Source organism: Lithobates pipiens, unplaced genomic scaffold (genome assembly GCF_037356315.1).
Source record: "Lithobates pipiens isolate NorthernLeopardFrog02 unplaced genomic scaffold, aLitPip1_a1.2 Scaffold_25, whole genome shotgun sequence".
Taxonomy (NCBI): Eukaryota; Metazoa; Chordata; class Amphibia; order Anura; family Ranidae; genus Lithobates; species Lithobates pipiens.
The window spans coordinates 7,440,550-7,463,077 of NW_027507787.1; the positions used below are offsets into that span (position 1 = coordinate 7,440,550).

The 22,528-nt window shown below is 41.2% G+C and overlaps 1 protein-coding gene across 1 annotated transcript in view; it reads right to left on the minus strand.

Annotated features, from left to right (window-relative positions):
- Positions 1-22,528, minus strand: part of LRMDA (leucine rich melanocyte differentiation associated) — a 1,231,554-nt gene that overhangs the window by 218,557 nt on the left and 990,469 nt on the right. Inside the window, exon 6 of the mRNA XM_077454023.1 lies at positions 7,954-8,038. Within this exon, the coding sequence (XP_077310149.1) occupies positions 7,954-8,038 (85 nt within the window). The remainder of the gene's footprint in view (positions 1-7,953; positions 8,039-22,528) is intronic.

Below are 22,528 nucleotides of genomic sequence, written 5' to 3' on the forward strand. Positions count from 1 at the left end.
CCTGTCATCGAGTTGTAGCCCATCCCCCCCATAGTCAGAATCACTCCCTAGGACATACTTAACCCCTTGATCGCCCCTAGTGTTTAACCCCTTCATTTCCAGTGTAATTTACACAGTAATCAGTGAATTGTTATAGCATTGATCACTGTATAAATGACAATGGTCTAAAAATAGCATTAAAAGTGTCTGATGTGTCCGCCATAATGTCGCAGTCCCGATAAAGATCGCAGATCGCCGCCGTTACTAATAATAAGAAAATTATAATAAAAATGCCATAAAACTATCCCCTATTTTGTAGGCGTGATAACTTTTGCGCACACCAATCAATATACAATTATTTTACCAAAAATTATGTAGAAGAATACATATCAGCCTAAACTGAGGGAAAAACATGTTTTTTTTATATATGTTTGGGGGATATTTATTATAGAAAAAAGTAAAAAATACAGATTTTTTTTTCAAAATTGTTGCTCTTTTTTTGTTTATAGCGCAAAAAAATAAAAACCACAGAGGTGATCAAATACCACCAAAAGAAAGCTATATTCATGGGAAAAAAAGGACATAAATTTTGTTAGGGTGCAACATTGCACGACCACGCAAACTGTCAGTTAAAGCGACGCAGTACCGAATCACAAAAAGTGCTCTGGTCAAGAAGGGGGTAAAATCTTCCAGGGCTGAAGCGGTTAACCTTTTATTGGGGCAGCCAAGTGGCTATGTGGTTAGCACTTCCACCAAGCAAGTTGTCAGCTTGAATCCCACCCACGGCACTACCTGCATAAAGTTTGCATGTTCTCCCTGTGTGGGTTTCCTCTGGGTTCTCTAGTTTCCTCCCACACTCCAAAGACATGTTAGTACAGTACGTTAATTGGCTCCTGTCTAAATTGGTCCTAATATGTGTATGTATGAATGTGAATGCCTTGATGGTAGGGACTGATGTGAATGTACAATATTCATGTAAAGTGCTGCATAAAATTGACGCTTTATAAATACCTGTAATAACAAAAATATTGTAAGTAACACCACCCACCTTCTTTATTACATTGGATGCCTGCTTTTATAACTCTTCACATGTACGATGCCTTATTACAACATGCTACCCAAAAGTGAATTTCACATTTATTTACAGCCTCACAAGGACCTATACAAAGTAAAAAATATCTCTTTTTATACATGCCAAAATGTTATTTACGTTTGCAGCTGCAGTGCAGCATTTAGTGGTGCCAGAATTCCTACTCCATCTCCACTTTTCTCAGCTGTATTCAATTTAATGTATAGGGGGTAATGCCTTTAGCACAGACTGGGGTTTTAACCTTATATCAAAATACAGAAACATTCTAATCATAAGTCAAAAGTTTATTTCTGTCTATTTAATATTTCTTAAGAAAAAAACAAATACATTAACTTAGATCATGCAGATACCAAGAACTTACTTACATGGTTATGCTTATTGGTACAGGACTCTGGTTGCCCTTACTAAACTGTTCTCACAGAAGAGTGATATTTTCTGGCATTGTAAGTCACACAATGATACACTCTTATGCTTTGAACACATGGTCGGAAATACAGACAGAAAAAGTCTGATCGGATTATATTGTGAGAAAATCCCATCATGTGTGGGCTCTATTGGACTATTTCCATCGGAAATTCAGACGGAAAAAATTGGATCTCAAATTTTCTGACGCAAAAATCAGATCTGACTTTTTCCCATCGCTTTTAGAGAATTCCGATCGGACAAAGTGCCATGCATGCTCAGATCAAATTGCGAGACCAAAGCTATTGGCTACTAGCCTCAATGCAGTCCCGTCGTAATGAACGAACGTTAACACAATCCAAACGATTGGATTTTCCGACAACTTTGTCCGACCGTGTGTATGCAACACCAGTTTAGGACAGAATCCGTTGGAAAAAATCCGACAGATTTTGTTGTCGGAATGTCTGACCGTGTGTACAAGGCATAACACATGTTTTGGGACTTTCTTTCCTTACAACTCAAAGACATATCCCTTTTTTGTCAAACCTGCTGCAGTCCTGTTATGCCCCGTACAGTGAGAGCAGGTTCTCCATTTTTCAGACGGAAAAAGTTCCGATTGGAAATTCCGATCGCCTGTAGCAATTCCAAAGCGCAAAATTCCTACGCATCCTCGGAAACAATTAGACATGCTCGGAAGCATTAAACTTAATTTTCTCGGCTCGGCGTGGTGTTGTACGTCACCTCACCGCATTTTTGACGGTCGAATGTACAGAGAACTTTTGTGTGACCGTGTGTATGCAAGCCAAGCTTGAACAGAATTCCATCGGAAAAACCATCCAAGATTTTTCCGATGGAAATTCCGCTCATGTGCACAGGGCATTACACCTGACACATCTCTCTAGAAAACTTTATAGTAAGTCATTACTTATTCGCCTCTTGAACACTGCAAGGGCTTGCATTCCATATGTGGAAAAAAACAGCCCCCTACCCACACACACACTCTGTGGCACAGTGGTTTGCCAGGGTCAACGACATACAACAGATGGAAAAATTTACTTTGGCCTTGAGTGATAAAATTGAAGCTCAAATATAGTCTTAATACTATAAAGATTTAAACTGCCCCTGTGATAATAGAGTTACGATGGAAAGTGGACACCTATAAATGCCTGAATTTGTGCTCACATACTTTGTACAGCACCACAAGAGGGGTCCAAAGCTCAGTCCTACCTTTTTCATGCCTTCCTTATAGCCCATAAGGCCACAAATTATAATTATGGACCAACAGAATCATGTAGAAGGAAAAAGAGGGTGGGTCCAAGTTGTTGACAGCAAAGCAGGTTTAGAATAACAACAAGAAGGGTGCTATGCAAAGTGGTTGAGAAAAATACCATCAAGTGCCAGCTTTTTATCACAGCTTCCTAAAATACAAAGTTTAGAGGCAGCCATAGCATTGTGTTAACTACTTGTCTAATGGGCACTTAAACCCCCTTCCTGCCCAGACCAATTTTCAGCTTTTGGTGCTCTCACACTTTGAATGACAATTACTGTAATTTTTTGTCCTTTTTTTCATACAAATAGAACTTTCTTTTGGTGGTATTTGATCACCTCTGGGTTTTTTATTTTTTGCGCTAGAAACGAAAAAAGACCAAAAATGTTGAAAAAAAAAATTATATTTCTTTGTTTCTGTGATAAAATTTTGAAAATTATTCATTTTTTTCATAAATGTTGGCCACAATTTAAACTGCTACATATCTATAAACCAAAGCTGCGCTGATTTTTTTTTTTAAATATATAGAAAACTATATACCCTTGTGTGAATATATGTATATTACACGTGCAACTGCAAAATATTCATCTTGACGTGCAACGAAAAATTTAAATCACAATCTTAATCACATAAATATAGTTGTAAATTAACACACTAACAGTGAAAAAAATGTTTTTATACTGCTACATATCTTTGGTAAAAATAACCCAAATTAGTGGATATTATTTGGACTTTGTGAAAGTTATAGAGTCTACAAACTATGGTAAATATAAAAATTTGATCACACCTGATATACTGATGGCCTATCTCATTTCTTGCGACCCGGACAAGCCAGGAAAGTTCAAATACCCCCCAAATTACCCCTTTTTTTAAAGTAGACATTCCAAGGTATTTAGTAAGATGCATAGTGAGGTTTTTGATGTTGTCATTTTTTCCCACAATTCTTTCCAAAAATTACGATTTTTTTTTTCCACAAAATTGTCATTGTAATAGGTTATTTCTCTCACGTGGCATGTGTATACCACAAATGATGCCCCAAAATACATTCTGCTACTCCTCCTATGATAACACATGTGTGGGACTTTTACACAGCCTGGCCACATAGAGAGGCCCAACATGCAGGAGCACCATCAGGTGTTCTAAGGAGCATAAATTACACATCTAACTTGTTGACTACCTATTACACTTTTGAAGGTCCTGGAGCACCAGAACAATGACACTGATGTGGCACTGATACATGTTACTGATGACACATGGCACTGATAACAGATGGCACGTGACACTGACAGGTGCCACTGGGGACAGATGGTACTAACAGATGGCACCGATAGGTACTGTGGGCATGTGTGTTTTTTGCGTGTGTGGCACTGTGTTAGTGTTCAAACAGTCACGCTGCAGCCGCAGTTCTAAGGAGCATAAATTACACATCTAACTTGTTGACTACCTATTACACTTTTGAAGGTCCTGGAGCACTAGAACAATGACACTGATGTGGCACTGATACATGTTACTGATGACACATGGCACTGATAACAGATGGCACGTGACACTGACAGGTGGCACTGGGGACAGATGGTACTGACAGATGGCACCGATAGGTACTGTGGGCATGTGTGTTTTTTGCGTGTGTGGCACTGTGTTAGTGTTCAAATAGTCACACTGCAGCCGCAGGTCGCTCTCCCTCCTCACACGCGGTCTGTTTACATATGAGATCATCTCTCATTGGACACTCTGATCGATTGCTAAATGGCTGCTGTGATTGGCCATTTAGCACGATCTGTGATTGGCTGTGTCCACGGCCAGCACAGATTTTCCCCGATGCGCGCCCGCAGAGGCACGCAGGGAACTAGTAAACAGAAGGACGTCCAGGGACGCCCTCCCGGCAATTCACTGCCCTGCTGTAGCAGTCTTTTGGTTATGGTTAAGAATACTGTATACACAAACATACACACTGTACGGAATATAGACACACACATATATACAGTATATACATAAAAAAAAGCAGATCTGCACGCAAAAGTTTAAACAAAAATGGTGTAGTAACCAGTATTTGCATTGTTGTTTGTGTAACCACCTACTTATCCATTTCTTCCTTGTTTCTTTCTTTTTTTTGTTTTTGTTTCTACCCTCTCTTTCTCTCTCCCCTCTTCCCTTCCCAAATTGCATCGACTATTGATTACTATTGTAAAATCAACATGTCATGTACCACCTACCTTTGTATCACCTTTACAAAACAATAAAAAATTTATTGGAAAAAAAAAAAAATGGTGTGAGTTCTGCTTTAGCACTTTTATGATTTTTAGAATCAAGCTCAAAACAACTTATAGAGAGCTATATACAGTGACTTGAAAAAGCTTTCATACCCTTTGAAATTTTACACATTTTGTAATGTTACAACCAAAAACGTAAATGTATTTTATTGGGATTTTATGTGAAAGACCAACACAAAGGGGTTTATTTACTAAAGGTAACTCCACTTTGCACTACAAGTGCACTTGAAAGTGCGGTCGCTGTACATCTGTGGGGGACATGCAAGGAAAATAAAAAAAAACATAATTTTTGCTTGCACATGATTGGGTGATGAAATCAGCAGAGCTTTCCCTCATTTCAGATCTCCCCCTCAGATCTAAAGCAACTGCCCTTCCAAGTGCACTTGAAGTGCACTCGTAGTACAAAGTGGATTTGCCTTTAGTAAATCAACCCCAAAGTAACACATAATTGTGAAGTAAAAGGTAAATGATAAATGGTTTTCAATATTTTTTACAAATGAATATCTGAAAAGTGTAGTGTGCATTTGAATTCAGCACCCCTGAGTCAATACTTTGTAGAACCACCTTTCTCTGAAATTTCAACTGCAGGTCTTTTTAGGTATGCCTCTACAAGCTTTGCACATCTAGAGAGTGATATCTTTGTTCATTCTTCTTTGCAAAATAGCTCAAGCTCTGTCAGATTGCATGGGGAGTGTCTGTGAACAGCAATTTTCAAAGTCTTGCCACAGATTCTCAATTGAATTTAGGTCTTGACTTTGACTGGGCCATTCTAACACATGAATATGCTTTGATCTAAACCATTCCATTGTAGCTCTGGCTGTATGTTTAAGGTCATTGTCCTGTTGGAAGGTGATCCTTCTAGCAGTCTTTTGCAGACTCTAACAGGTTTCCTTCCAAAGTCCCATACCCACTATCAGCTTTTCTACTGAGTTTTTCCTTCAGATTTACAAAAACCATATAATATGAGGTTAAACCTTAGGAGTTTCAATTTGTATGCAATCAGGCAGGCTCTTGCACTACATTGTTTTGGTAAAACTGAAGGAAAAAATCAGCAGAAAATCTGATAGTGTGTATGGGGCCCTGATTGCCCTGTATTTGGCTCCATCAATCTTCCCATCAACTCTGACCAGCTTTCCTGTCTTTGCTGAAGAAAAGCATCCCCACAGTGATGTGCAGTATTAGTTTTCCACCACACATAGCATTTGGCTTTTAGGACAAAATGTTACATTTTGGTCTCATCTGACCAGAGCACCCTCTTACACATGTTTGCTGTGTCCCCCACATGTCTTCTTGAAAAACTGCAAACAGGACTTCTTATGGCTTTCTTTCAAAATGTCTTTCTTCTTGTCACTCTTCCATAAAGACCAGATTTGTGAAGTACACGACTAAGTTGTCCTGTGGACAGATTTTCTCGCCTAAGCTGTGGATCTTTGCAGCTCCTCCAGAATTACCATAGGAATCTTGGAAGCTTCTCTGATAAATGCTCTCCTTGCCTGGCCTGTCAGTTTAGGCCATGTCTTGGTAGATTTGCAGTTGTGCCATACGCTTTCCATTTTCAGATGATGGATTGAACAGTGCTCTGTGAGATGTTCAAAGCTTAGGATATTTATTCATAACCTAACCATGCTTTAAAGTTCTCCACAACTTTATCCTAGACCTGTCTGGTGTGTTCCTTGGCCTTCATAATGTCGCTGTTTGTTCACTAAGGTTCTCTAACAAACCTGTGAGGGTTTCACAGAACAGCTGTATTTATACCGAGATTAAATTACACACAGGTGGGCTCTATTTACTAATTAGCTGACTTCTGAAGGCAATTGGTTTGACTAAATTTTAGTTAGTAAAGTAAAGGGGACTTAATACAAATGCATAACGCACTTTTCAGATATTTATTTGTAAAAAATGTTGAAAAAACATTTATCATTTTCCTTCCACTTCACAATTATGTGCCACTCTGTGTTGGTCTATCACATAAAATTTCAATAAAATACATTTAAGTTTTTGGTTGTAACATGACAAAATGTGGAAAATTTCAAGGGATGTGAATATTTTTTCAAGGCACTGTATAAATGAGTGCATTATTATTATTATTATTCACGATTTATATAGCGCCAACAGTTTATGCAGCGCTTTACAATGTATAGGGGGGGGGCAACACAATTACAGTACAATACAAAAGGTACAGGAGGGCCCTGCTTGTAGAGCTTACATTCTAAAGGGAGGGGGTGGTGGTACAAAAGGTAATAGCTGCAGAGAATGATAGGATTCATACGATTATTATTTTGCTTTCTTTGAAAATCTGTTTGGTTAGATGGTAGTAGGTTGAAAAAACCTGCCCCTCTAAATTCACATAATTATGGCTGTACCTCTGTAGATAAAGCATATTCAGTGATATTTCACATCATGAATCAACCTGTATTATTGTTCAATGTGTTGCAAGCCTCCAGAAATAAAACTATTCAGTGGGGTTGGAACTTAAATGTCAAACTCATTCTGCTTCTGTGACCTAGCAAATGACCTCCGGGTGCTAAGGACTAGGTTTTTGATCCCCATCTTGTGCTACATCGCTACATTTTAACCCATTTGGTTGTTGTCATTGCCCATAAATGCAGATTCTCTATGCATACAAGAAAGTAATTCCATGCTGATAGATAAATTGATAGCTCACACGCAAGGTTTTGCCACCATAGCCTGAGATACCTATCAGATAGTTGTACAAGTAACAAGATTTATATTGTGTGCTAAAGCATAGCCTTTAAATCCTGTTAATTCAAAGCACAGGCTGTGGGCCTGACAGGGATGTTTTTTCATCACCCATTTGAAAAAGTGTAGCGCAGAGTGAAAATGCTGAGACAGCGAGATGGAGTGAACCAGAGAGAGACACGTTGTAAACTTTTTACCACCTTGCAGTAAAAGACTATATAAATAATATTGGATGTACACCTTACCTCTGTGAGTCGTTGGATCCCTGGATACTGGTGGTAAGGGTGTGTAAGGCACATTAGGAGAGCTTGAGTCCATATTACCTGAAATCTGACAAAAAGACAAAGGAATATCAGTCAATGGAGTTTAGTGGCACAAATAATGTTGTATTTTCACTGTATGCAATTATAAATCATCGGGATACAGTAAACATTTACGATTCTCCGTCTTTTACCCTATACTTGCCAGCATCAAAAAGGGTTGTTTAATGCACACTTCTGACACCCACAATGGCTCCAAAGAGGCTGGAGTAGAGCCAAATGGCTCTACATAAGTATTTATTGATCCATTAGCTTGATTTAATTCTACGATATATTGATATGTTTGTAGTGGTGACAGATTCCTCTCATATGTATCGCCCCCTCCTCCAGGCAAAACTGGATGCATGCCAGTTCACATACAGGCTAGAACTTCTGGGTTCTGCGTTAATAAATACTTAGCGATACAGACAGCTTTAGAGTGGGCATAGCTTCAGATTTTTTTTTTTTTTTTCATGCTAAGTACATGCTCAGTAATGTGTAAGTGTGCAACTTAAAATAATTTGTTACCCTTCAGAGCACTCCCGTGACAATTGCTTAAATTGCTTTCCTCTCAAGAAAGCTGGCACCATCACTATTCAGGCACCATCCAGGGTCATATATATGCATATTTGTAAAGTTGCATGGAGGTTCAAAAAAATGAAGGAACTGTAATGTCATTGATAGGATGTTTTGACTATCATTTGAAGTGACAAAAAGATCAGCAATTCAGGATGTAACTTTTGCAAACAATGCAGCTGATCCGAGAATCTCCAAATATTATGTAAAGTGTTACTACATAGGAGGAATTTGTATATATCACAACTATTTACATATATATTATGTCTTTAATCTCTCCACCAAATCTATGTATGATCTGTTAAATAAAAGAGTGAGTGAATATGAATAATTTCAGTTGGGGTTTATACTAATGGTTGTGTGGATTGCAGCAAGAACACAAACATATAAACTTTTCCATAGCATTTAATCAAGTTAAGCCTCGTACACACGATCGAACTTCAAACAAACTTTTCCGTGGATTTCTGTCCAAAGGGTGTTGGCCGTGAACTTGTATTGCATACACAGGGCAGGACTTTTTCAGCCAACTTTCACCAAATCACGTGTTTTTTCTGCTCTTTACCGCCACCCTTTGGTCAACTTCTGTATTGTTGTCTGATCGTTTGCATTGGTTCTGAGCATGCGTTAAGTCCAATGTATTTCTGTACACACGATCGAGCCTTGCTCCATTGGACTTTTGTTGCCGAAAAGTTTGTTTGCAGAGCGAACTGTTGTCCAATGAAAACCGAAAACATTTGTCCGATGGATTGTACACACGGTCGGATGTTGCCTTAAAACAGCTAGTTTGCATGTTTGTTGTCAAAAAGTCCGATCGTATGTATGGGCATTTAGCCATTCTGTCTCAGTGAGCTCATGAGATATGAAAAATATCCTGAACAGATGTAATCTTACTCACCAAGTATTCCTAAATTATATTTACACACCTTTACATACTCATTGCAGAAGTAGTAGGGACCTAATGCGGAACTAAACCCTCCTTTTCTACACAGCCAAAGTAGCTGCCAAATTTGCGTCAGTTTGATCCGCAGTTGTCATGGGGCTACACATGTGATCACTTATGATACTAGCCATTTGATGGCATGACAGTTCAATTAAGAGCACAAGAAACCATAGTTATCAATCATGGCATGCATTGAATTCAGTTTAAATCAATGGGTTTAGTTCTACTTTAAATAAGTATTAAACCCACTTATTTAATGATTTCCTAAAACAAAACTCAAGTTGGAAATGTTCAGTGAATGTTATTACATTTTTAATCAAACATTCTAATATTGTTTTCTGCAGTGTTTTCATTTGCATTCTGCCTACTATCACCTATGCAGTGCAAACTACATTCAAAGCATGCCTATAGTGATGAGTGTCAAAAAAATTAATAATAAAAAAAATAATTATATATATATATATATATATATCCCTGTAATATGTGCAGATTTCCCCATATTTTGTACCTTTAAAAATGCTGCAAGTTCAGAAAAAATATTTGGTGTCCTGCCAGAAATCCAGTAATTACCCATAGGGAATTGATTATGTTGCAATGAAATTCTCACCAGAGAGACACACAAATAGTGTTAAAACTTTTTCATTGCTTTTGAAATTTTCATTTCTTTACTTGGCAATAGTTATGTTTGCCAGCCATTGAGATTACTGTGAATCTTCTGGTCATAGGAGGAATGATCCGTATCGTCCCCAAGATTCCCTTTTCCAAGGGCCCCGATGGAATGGACGAACAAACTCGACTCCAACAAAAAAACAGGAATGGTGGATAGCTCCAAACTCATATAGAGGATCACATAAAGGACAAAAAAGAACAACTTCCCATAGTGTAGATGAAAAAATATATCAGATGGCTGTTTATTGGCATAAAATCAGCGAATACAGGATATAAAATAAATTGTAAAATAAAATAAAATAAAAATGAAAGCGTGATCACATAAAAGAAAGCAATACAGGGAACATGACTACCACTCCCTACGCGTTTCATTCCATAGGACTTCAACAGGGGCATCTAACTGTTCCCCTGTATTGCACACAAATATATAGACTACTAAGTACATTACAATTCCAATTACAACCTAGATTCTACAATCAGTAGTAATGCCTTTTCTGATAGGATAAAGTCACTCACATAGTAGTAGTGTCCGCCCCCATCCAAAAAAAAGGCCAATCACCATTCTTAAAAATAAACCTCGAGATAACAGATAAACCTCCAGCCAATCATAGAGATCCGGAGACCATGACACACTCATACAAACCCCGCGAAAAACTGGTAAAAAGCCAGTGAAAATCAGGTCAAAGTGTCTTATCCGCAGATCAGCCAATCCGCATCGAGCATATAAAAATGCTCGAAAACGGACTGGTCAATCATAAAGAGGCTAATGTATAATGAACTGTGAAGGGGAGGTCCGGTTCTGCCAAAACCAAGCCTCACCTTCAGGTCTAAGTACAATTAAGTAGAGATATAAAGCCAGATAGGGAAATCACATATATTTCCTATAATGACCAAAACGAGGCTTGGTTCCGTCGAACCCGACTGCCAAGCCTCGCTCTCAGTATGAGAAATCCGAAAATGAGGCTTGGCTCATACTACGCCAAGCCATTTCCGGGAATATAGATAGGGGGAAGGCCAGCACACACACACATGACCCACCACTCAGCGCACAGCATCCAAAAATAGGCTTGGCCATACCTTAGCTGAGCCTCTCTTTCAAATAAGATCATGTGCAAAAAAACAAAGACCAATCAGCGCTGCTTACGCTAAGGCTGAGCCAAACCTATTCTACAAAAAACCCGTGGGAAGGACGAAGGAACAAACAATTCCGCCGTACTCCAGTTAGACCAAGCCACTTCCCCGAGAGGGGCAACGGGGCAAAAGCAAAAAGCCTGCAGATCCAAACAAGGGAGAGGGGCGCAGCCAAACCGCACTCAATTTGATTATAAAAATGGATGCAAAATCTGAATTACAAATAAATTTTAATGACAAATACATTTTGCTAAATAGAACTAACCTAAAAGCAGAAAAAAAGGGGGGAGACCATGAAAAACAGACACATGATTCAAAATAAACCGGAAAACCTAATCCAAATCAAAATAAATGATGTTAGTGAATAAACACCATTAAATATAAAAAAAGAAAGAATAAGAAATGAAAAGGCAGAAAGAACTTCTGCCAAGATACTAGGGGAGGGTTTACATTTGGCATGCAGGTCATTCGTAAAGAACCTGCCATCTCTAAATCGGGACCATAGACATACCGAAAACTTAGAATCTCATATAAAAATAGGATCTAACCTGTGGAACATTTATATGTAAATATACAAACGTCTGTAAAGAAAGAAAATAATTTTTCTTTTTTTCTCCTCTCTCGTTAATATAAAAAACAGACCCGTGTATATAACCCCGAAAAATGGTTGTCATATGTGTTCAAGGTCTCCGCTTCTCCACCATGAGGAAAAAAAAAGTAATTCTTTGATTAGGCTTTATTTATGAATGAGTTAATGTCCCACTCAATGTTTAAACCAAACGGTGAATAGGTTTTAAGATAATAAATTCATCTAGTTTCTAAACGGGAAACGCCACGCAACCGGGATTCCCCCCCTCCAATGAGGAACGAATTTGTCAATAATGACAAACTCTGTTCCCGTGGGATCACAGTTGTGATGTTCCAAATAGTGTCGAGAGACACTATGATTGGGCTTGCCATTTTTGATGTTAGTCAAATGTTCATTGGTTCTAACAGAAAAGGATCGAATTGTACGTCCAACGTATTGTTTTTTACACGGACAGGTCAACATGTAAACTACAAACTTCGTAGTACACGTTGTAAAGTGTTCCATTTGATATGAACGCTGGGTGCTGGTAGATGTAAAAGACTCACTTTTACACCTGCCGCGGATGTTATTAAGACAAACATTACACCTTCGGCACGGGTAATACCCCTTACACTCAGAAAAAAAAGGGTTTCGTTTAGGTGGATCAATAATATTGGGTGCTATTCTCCCTTGTAAGGAATATGTTCACTCCAGCTTTGGTGGGAATATTAGCACTAAAGAGTCTATCACTATGAAGAACACCCCAATGTCTTTGAATAATATTTTTTATAGTTCGATTGAGTAGAATAAGAAGTAAGAAAGGACCATCTGTATTTGTCTCCAGGGTCCTTTTTAGATGGAGGCAATAACAAAGTGTCCCTATCCAAGCCTGAGACACGTTCTATTTCCATGTCTAATAAAGTAGATTGGTATCCCTTTTCTAAAAATCTATTTTTCAGAATAGTTGACTGTACCTGGAAGCCTTCTAATCGGGTACAGTTCCTCCTTAATCGGAGAAACTGGCTCCGAGGAACTGACTTCAACCATTGTGGATGACAGCTATCAACCGGAATATAACTATTCCGGTCGGTAGATTTGAAGTGTGTTCTAAATTCAAGTTGTTTCTCTAGATCCAGAAAGTGGATGGAAGTAAGGCTAGCCTCATAACTGAGGTGTATGCCTCTATCGTTCACATTGAACACAGACATGAACTCTTCAAGAGACGCAAGGTCGCCCTTCCATAGGAGGAGGATGTCGTCTATGTACCTGGCCCAGAGAACTAATTCAGGTCTCCGGAGGCCATAGACGACATCCTCCTCCCATTTAGCCATGAAAAGGTTTGTCAGGCTGGGAACAAACTTGGCCCCCATCGCCACACTAGTAATCTGTAAAAAAAATATATTTTGAAACCAAAAATAATTATGCTGGGTGGCAAATCTAAGGAGCTCCATAATAAAGTTGCGTTGTAACCCCAAACCATGTTTGATGTGACACGGTGACCCGGCCCCTTTATGATGTCATGTCCCAGGGCATTTGGGAACCCCAAACCATGGGGTTCCCAAATGCCCTGGGACATGACGTCATAAACCCCAAACCATGTTTGATGTGACACGGTGACCACACCCTATACCTATATAAGTTGCCACGCACGTCGCACAAGCCAGTACAGCGGAAGACAGCATCGGGTCAACATCGGAAGAAGAGAGAAGAGAGAAGAAGGAAGAAAGAAGAAAGAAGAGGGAAAAAGGACGGAGGAGACCTGGTTCCTCCGCTAGTAAAAGAGCTTCAAGAAGACAACGGGGGAGCCGGGGAGAAGAGGCCGGAGAGCGTCCCAGATTCTGATAAGCCCCTCCACCCACAGACCCCGACAACCAACTGCCAGGGTTGTCGGGAAGAGGCCCTTGTCCTCATCAACATGGGGACAAGGTGCTTTGGGGTGGGGAGGCCGCAGGGCGCCCCCCTTCCCCAAACCACCAACCCCCCCATGTTGAGGGCACGTGGCCTGTTACGGTCCAGGAGGGGGGGCGCTCACTCATCCCCACCCCCTTCCTGACCGGCCAGGCTTCATGCTTGGATAAGGGTCTGGTATGGATCTGGGGGGACCCCATGCCGTTTTTTTGGCGTAGGGGGTTCCCCTTAAAATCCATACCAGACCTAAGGGCTTGGTGTGCTCCCGGAGGGGGAACCTATGCCGTTTTTTTTTTTTTTTGGCGTGGAGTTCCCCCTTGAGAGCTCATTCTCTGATTGGCCACGGCTAAAGTCGCCTGGCCTGGGGTGACTTAAAGTCGAGTTGTAAGTTGCCCCAAGTCATGGGGGGGGTTGTCCAAGTTGCCTACAAAAGTCGCGTTGGAAGTGGTGTTTCCCCGTGTGAACCAGCTCTTAAGTTACAGCAATCTGCAGATAACTACAGCTGAAGCTGACAGTCCCACTCACACACATAATTTAAGACTTGTACCAATTGCTATCAAGCCTATATAAATGTTTGAGACTCATTCCTCCTCTAAACCAACAGGCAATAGATTTTCCATTCCATTGGGGTTTGTGACACCAGTGCTGATGCTACAGCTGCACTTATTAATGATCCTGGGACCGTGTACATGGATCTAGTGACTAATTCTGCCTTCGTATCTGCTTAAAGAAGTTGGAAACTGGAATGACCATAGCTTCCTTTAAACCGAAAACTGGAATATTTACCACAGGTGGAGATGCTACTTAATAATACGATTCTCCTCAAAGGGATAATGTTTTGAAGCATGTTGTAGGAAACTAAACAGCCAAGACAATAACTCCTTCTTCACAATTTCATCAAACTAATTGTGCCTGGGCAAAGATGTGCTCTACCTGGGAAACTAAGCCCCCCAACATGACTGCTAGGGAATCCATAGTTGTGGTTGACCTTGCAACCTGTGGTATCACTTACATAGTTAGTCAGGTTGAAAAAAGACACAAGTCCATCCAGTTCAATTACAAAAAAAAAAAATAATAATAATAATAATAATAATATCATACAATCCCATATACCCAATTCTATACCCACAGTTGATCCAGAGGAAGGCAAAAAACCCCAGCAGAGCATAATGCAATTTGCTAAAACAGGGGAAACAATTCCTTCCTGATCCCCCCGATCAACTTTACCTATAAATGTTAGTACCCAGTTATATTATGTACACTTAGGAAATAATCCAGGCCTTTCTTAAAGCAATCTATTGAGCTGGCCAGAAGCACCTCTGCAGGGACCCCCCCCCCCCCGACACACCCTGAAAGACTGTTCTAGCAGCGCCCACCAAGCGGAGTCAGTCTAAGGTATGACACAATAGCATTATTAGAGTCAAATAGGGCAGCAGTTCTGGTCGCAGCAGCTAGTCACCACTAAGAAAGCAAAGGAGTAAAGGTAGTGTAACTCCTGCAACATTTCTGAGCAACAGACAGGAGAGGACTAGAGGTAGTGTCACTCGGGCATGCAATGTTCACTATGAAACCCAGAGACAAGGCAATTTGTAGAGGGCCCAGTGTTCTGGCCACAAGCAGAAGGCCGCCATATAGATTTTGAAATTGAAATACTGCAGGGCCATCCCTTCCTCCATCCAGTGTTTCCTTTTCCGCTCCGGGCAGAAGCCCTTAACAAACATAGCCACTGCTATTCCCGCAATAGCCATATACAAAGAAAACCCTATGGCTGTGGCCTAAAGCACTCAGACCACTACACTAGCCTTCAGCAGTTGCCCCACTACCTGCCATACACCTGGTCTTAAAAGAGCAGGTGCCCCAAAAAGCAAAGTAACCCCAGCCCCAGCAGGTAACCCTACACTAAGGGGAACCCTGGAGCCTTTATTTACCTTGCCATTTACCTTCTTGGGCAACACAGAGAAGGAGCGGGGGAGGGGATGGAACACAAAGGGTTGGGGTGGATGGAATTTACACATTGTATGTTTGGCAACACACTTGCCAGGAGACACAGCTGTCTTCCAAGGTAATGTAGAGCACTACTGCAGGGGCCAAGGTGCTGCAAGCCTGGAAGGAAGATATTGTGACAAACCAACAGTTTGGCCAGCCATATGTACCTTGCTAGGGTAAAAACCCCACAGACTGCATTGTTTGGAAACTGGGCTGATACAGCCAAACCCTACATGGCGCAAGGAATTGCATGCACTTGATGGCTTATCCAGAGATACAATGAAGCTGAATTTATATGCAAATCTATACTTTTCTTGTCAAGCTTGTCTCTGCCTCTTCATACCTTTCAAGCCTCCTGTTGGTCAGAGCAGGCATTTCCAGGTGATTTGGGTTAGTAACACCCCATGTGACGTTGAATTGATACACAGTCTAAGCGTAATAACCTACAATCTGACAGTATCTGTATCATTCCAGTGCTTGTGTTTTTTTGGGGTTTTTGTTTTTCATTTTCTGTTTCTGTTTCGTTTTCTTGTGGCTCAGTAATTGATTATTTTGTGGGTACAGGAATTGCAGCATGTGTGCAGTGTATACAGTCAGTAGAGTCTGGTTTAATTTTACCATGCCCTTTTAAGCCTCTCCAACTGTTCATCACTATGTGATCACGTGCATCATTATTGCGCCACAACTTTTATCTCTTCAATTTAGCATAAGATACATTGACCAATAGACAGAGGATGGCAGTGGAAATGTAAAAGTTTATGCTTAAAAGGAGAGGGCACATACTTCTACTACTATAGCTTCCAATATTTCTGGAGCTACTGATCATATTAACATGCAGTTTTCACAAAAGGTGACCTCTATTTGTTAATTTGTTTTGGGATTTTGTATTTCAGTCAGTTGTGACAATTTACTTTAAAATTCATGGTGTTGATGCTCTTCTGAGATATTTGGTATATCCTTAGGTCAAAGGTCGGATTAGGCACCCAGCATCCATGTGTTGTATGACATAAAGATGTCATGCTTCAACTCACAAAGGAAAGATGACCTAACACTCCACAGGGTTCTGTTTTTCACTAGTCGGAGTGATAAAGCAAACCAAACTAGTTAAAGTAAGGGGTGCAGTAAATTTATCAAAATAACAGTTTACTGTGGATTGAATCTATTTGTTTATTGTTATCTATAAATATATTTAACAAAGGCCTTACAGCACCTAGCTTAGTATGTTTGTAAGCTACATTAAAATCTTGCTTTAAAAATAAATCAATAAGCTACAGCAACATTTATGTAGCATTACCCCTGTAGGAGCTGCTGGATAGGATTGGTCTTCTGTTCTTTGCCTTGATGTTCTCAAGAACCTCAGCCCCTCTGACAAACCATTTTGAGTGTACAAAGATACTATATCACAAGAAATCACTGAAAGAAATACTTAGTACCCAATAGTAGTGAAATATCAAAGAAAACAGGCACCAAACTTGACTTGGTAGTCAAGGCCAACTTAATAGAGTCACCCAATATGGTTAATATGGTTGGTAACTAGGCAAGCATAACATGTAATAACAATGGGAATAACACAATTTGGAATACAAAGTGATTAACATTAAGGACTAGTTATAAGACGACATTTGGAGGTTTATTTACTAAAGCTAGAGAGGGCACAATTAGTCACAGTTCTGCAGAGAAACCAATCAGCTTGCAGGTTTTATTGCAAAAAGCTTAATTAAACAAGCTGAGGTTAGAAGCTGATTGGTTTTTCTGCAGAATTGTGACAAATTTTGTCCTCTCTAGCTTTAGTAAATAAATCCCTTGGTGACCAGATCAGCATTAACAGTAGCAAGGCCACCTCAAGTGCAACAGTGAGCAGTAGTAAAATTGAATCAACTGGAACTATACTTTCATGGTGGTGTTGCCAGTCCTAGACCGACTGGGTATGCACTGTCCAAAAGAAAAGGAGGATGGTAGTGGAGGGGGCAGGGGAATAAAGGAGGCTTGCAGATTATTTCAGAAAGGGCAGTCCTTTGAGCTAGGGTAAAATGGCTGATCTCCTGCCACCATTCTAGAGGGAGCTATTGGACTGTATCGCTTTCATTAAAATGAACCAGTCTTGGGTTACCAATGTGTAAAAATCCGCCAGCTGCTGATACTGCAAATGTTTCACCCAGTCTAGAGCTGCCACGACGCGTCAACGTAATCGACTACGTCGACTAAGAAAATACGTTGACGTGCGTGCGGGGCGTCGATGAGTCACAGTGGTGGCAGTGCTTAGTATCTACCGCTGCCCTCCGTGCTGCTGTCCCCCTCTCTTCTCCCCCTCCATGCCGCCGTCCCCCTCTCTTCTCCCCCTCCGTGCCGCCGTCCCCCTCTCTTCTCCCCCTCCGTGCCACCGTCCCTAGGGGTGCAACGGATCGTCACCAATCCATGATCCGAGCGCACATGCCGTGATCCGCGGAGCGCTCCGCGGTCTCGGCCTTAGCTCCGAAGCAGCGCCCATCTTTCTACACCCAGGCATTTACAACGACGGAGCGATCACTTGTAAACAAACCGGCGTCATGACATGACGCCGGTTTCTCTCTCCCCTCTCTGTACTGATCTGTGCAGTGGAGGGGAGAGGTCGGATGTTAGCAGCCATCCCTCCATACCCAGCCCGATACTCTGCCAGCCACTGCAGTGCAATACTCTGCTGCAGGCCAATACTCTGCCCGCCAATACTCTGCTGCAGGCCAATACTCTGCCCGCCAATACTCTGCTGCAGGCCAATACTCTGCCCGCCAATACTCTGCTACAGGCCAATACTCTGCTGCAGGCCAATACTCTGCTGCAGGCCAATACTCTGCTGCAGGCCAATACTCTGCTGCCGGCCAATACTCTGCTGCCGGCCAATACTCTGCTGCCGGCCAATACTCTGCTGCCGGCCAATACTCTGCTGCCGGCCAATACTCTGCTGCCGGCCAATACTCTGCTGCCGGCCAATACTCTGCTGCCGGCCAATACTCTGCTGCCGGCCAATACTCTGCTGCCGGCCAATACTCTGCTGCCCGCCAATACTCTGCTGCCCGCCAATACTCTGCTGCCCGCCAATACTCTGCTGCCGGCCAATACTCTGCTGCCGGCCAATACTCTGCTGCCGGTCAATACTCTGCTGCCGGCCAATACTCCGCTGCTGTTGACTAATCGAAAAAATAATCGATAGACAAATTAATCGTTAGTTACAGCTCTAATCCAGTCCATAAAAAAAAAAAAAAGTGAATACTTGCCACTGTCTATCCAAGCTGCTTACATAATGTGTAGTAACTGTATAATATTTGTGACTATTTTCTCTGAAATAATACACTTTACTTTCTATTTAAAGACAAAAGCTTCCTTGCCTCTCCCACTTACATTGTAGCCTTATCAAGCTGTTTAGATTAGTATATAAGATTATATAGCGCCAACAATTTGTGCAGCGCTTTACAATATAAAGGGAGACAGTACAGTTACACCCCTTTCACACCAGGGCGTTTTGCAGGCGCTATAGCATTAGAAATAGCGCCTGCAGTCCGCCCTAAAGAAGCTGCACCATTGTTTGTAGTGTGAAAGCCCAGAGGGCTTTCACACTACAGCGGTGCGTTGGCAGGACGTCAGAAAAAAGTCCTGCCAGCAGCTTCTTTGGAGCGTTGAAGGAGCGGTGTGTTTACCGCTCCTCCACCGCTGCTCCCCATTGAAATCAAAAAGCGCCCCGCCGCCGACGCAAAGGGCGGTGTGGTGTGAAAGGGGTCTTACAATACAATTAAAAGCAAGAGGTTTAGGAGGATCCTGCTCCTGAGAACTTACAACTAAAAAGGGAGGGGCAATTGAAACAAAAGGTAATAACTGTGAGGGATGAGCTGATAGGAAAAATGAAACGTTCACCTGTTCACCTGAAGACAGGATAGGCTTTCCTGAAGAGATGAGTTTTCCGGGATCATCTAAAAGTGAATAGAGTAGGAGACATTTGGACAGATAGGGGTAGAGAGTTCCAGAGAATGGGAGAGGCTCTGGAAAAGTCCTGGAGATGAGCATGGCAAGAGAAGACAGGGGGGCCAGGGAGCAGGAGTTCTTGGCAGGAGCAGAAAAGATTGTTTGGGCGATATATTTATATTTAGATAAGATTGGTGATGTAGCTTGGGGTAGTGTTGTAAATGGCATTGTATGCTGTTGTTCCTATTCTTTATTGTATTCATTGGGCAATCGAAAGCCAGTGGAGGGATTAAAAGAGAGGGGCAGTGGGCACTCAGCGGTTGTCATAGTCAAGGCAAGTAATAACAAGGGAGTGATTGAGTTGCTTGGTGTTTTCATTGGGTAAAAAGGAGTGTATTTTGGAGATGTCATGGAGGTAAAGTCTACAAGATTTGAACAGTGGTTGAATATGTGGCTGAAAGGACAGGTCAGAGTCCAGGATTACACCTAGCACACTGGCATGGGAAGGGGGGAATGATAGTCAGGGAAGGGGGCATAGGCAGGGGGGGATATTATGAGCATAGTTTAGAAAGTTTGAATTTGGGGAATTTTGGTGTGACATCCATAATGATATGTCAATAGAGTATGTTTGCATTCTTTGTTTCCTCACAGGTTGGTACTGTGGGTGTGAGAATTGTTAAAACTGTACACATATTGATATGTCAGTTAATAAATTAGTAATAAAAGAGGAGATTGAAGGGGTACGGTTGGAAAGTAAAGAGAGAGATTTGGGTGTCATCAACATATAGTTTATGCTGGAAGCCAGACTGTACTGGATCAAGACTTTTATCAGCAAGTTCAGACATTCAGACGGTTGTAGATTAGGCATTCTAGAAGTTTGTAGGTAATTGGGAGCAAGGCGATGGGTCTTAAAGAAGTTCTTCACCTTATAAAGAAAAAATAAATAAAAGTCAGCAGCTTAAAAAAATGTATCTGCTGACTTTTAATTAAAGGACACTGACCTGTCCAGAAATCTTGGGCTGTCCTCACCCAGGCTGGTTCTTCACCGGTCTTCATGTTTCTTGCATCTTCACAGGCAGCTTCCCACTGCACATGAGTGAGCCATGCTGTGTTTTGTGAATGGTACTAGGTACCCAAAACATTTATTGTGCCAAATGTGGTAGAAGAGGGGTGGGGGACATAAAGTGGGACTTCCCTATTAGGATGAAGTTCTGATTTAAGTTGTTCAGACTGGTGGGGTCCAATGATGACTTTTTAAGTAATGGGTGAAGCTGAATTTAATCTGATTGGGGTGCTGTTGCTGTATTTAAGCTAAACTAAACGTAAGTGCTTAAAAATCAAGTATACAAATATAGACCAGTCCCTGCAGTATTTTCCCCCATATACTCCTAACAGTCAAAGGTCCTGATGTCATCAAGCACAATAGAGGGTCCATAGCCCTGCAATGAATGTGATGATACCAAGGGACAGTCCACTGCGGAGTATCATCTGCCAGGGAAGTGGAGGATGAAGTCAATTAAAGTGCTTCTCCTCTCCCCCAGACTAAATGAGCAGATAATCCTTGCAGTGCGGTGTCCTCTTATTTCCAATTCCTTAGTCTTGACTCTTTAGTCTAGTCCCAGGAAGCATCTAAACTTATCTCCACCAGCAGGAACTCTGGTGAATACCAGCATCCCAAACCCTAGGGAATTCTGCAACACCTGCTCTTATGAGGGACCATCCTCTGCCAAAGCCCTCCAGCATGGTTCCAACTCCCAGGTCTGATCTACTCCATAGTGTCCTCCTCTGCCATGAACCAGCTGTAGGACTACACTTCTTATCATTTCTGTTGGGTATCCTTTATAGTGTAGTCAGAGGATCCACATCAACAGTTCCCACCTGGACAAGAACACATCTTCAAGCCATCACATAAAGTTCAGGAAGTAACACAACTATGGGTAAACTATGGGTAATAAGCACACCAGGAAGAGACAAATCACCTAACTTGGTGATAGTATGGGACTAGTATAGAGGTGAAATATACCTACTAGATATATCTTGCTTTCTACTTTAGCATCCACATAGTAGAATACTAGGCATCAAGCAGGCTATCCACATCATAGTATGCAGTCCCTATCCAGTAATCTCCACTAAGCCTACAGCCATCTACATCAGTACTAGGCAGCAGAGGCTCTTCACTTCCCGTTCAATTAAATTATGCTCCACTGTGCTGTGCATGTCACGTCACATGCCCACCTACGTACACATCATCTGGACTGACCCACAAGTCAGACATGCCACAGCTGTGTCTTAAACCCATAAACTACTATACGTAGGCTACATAAGAGGGAATATTTCTATTGATATTTTAAGAATGACATGAAACTCAGTTTGGCATTTGTATCTGCAGACTTTATGGTAACAGTTGGAAAATTCATTTGGCCTCTTTCTGGGATACCTGCTAATCAAAATCTCTATATCCAGGATTAGGGTGGATTTTATCCAATACAGCAAGGTTAGCAGATTTTCAAAATGAAATCTGGGGACACCTAATTGACTATACCCATTTTTAAATCACAACCACAAACTGCACCCCCATTTTAGCTACACTCACAAACCTCCTCAAAACAGTTGGTCAAAGACTTTTAGAACAAGAGGCAGCCATTCAAGGTATAAAGACAAAATAATCAGATTTCAAGTAAGAAGTACGAAGATACGCATGCATTTTTAGGATGCAGCTCTCAAAGATGTCCACATGAAAAATGTCAAGTGAGTTTTATTTTACCGTGTATGACTTGTAGTGCAGGAGTAAAATAAGCCCCAGTAAGTAA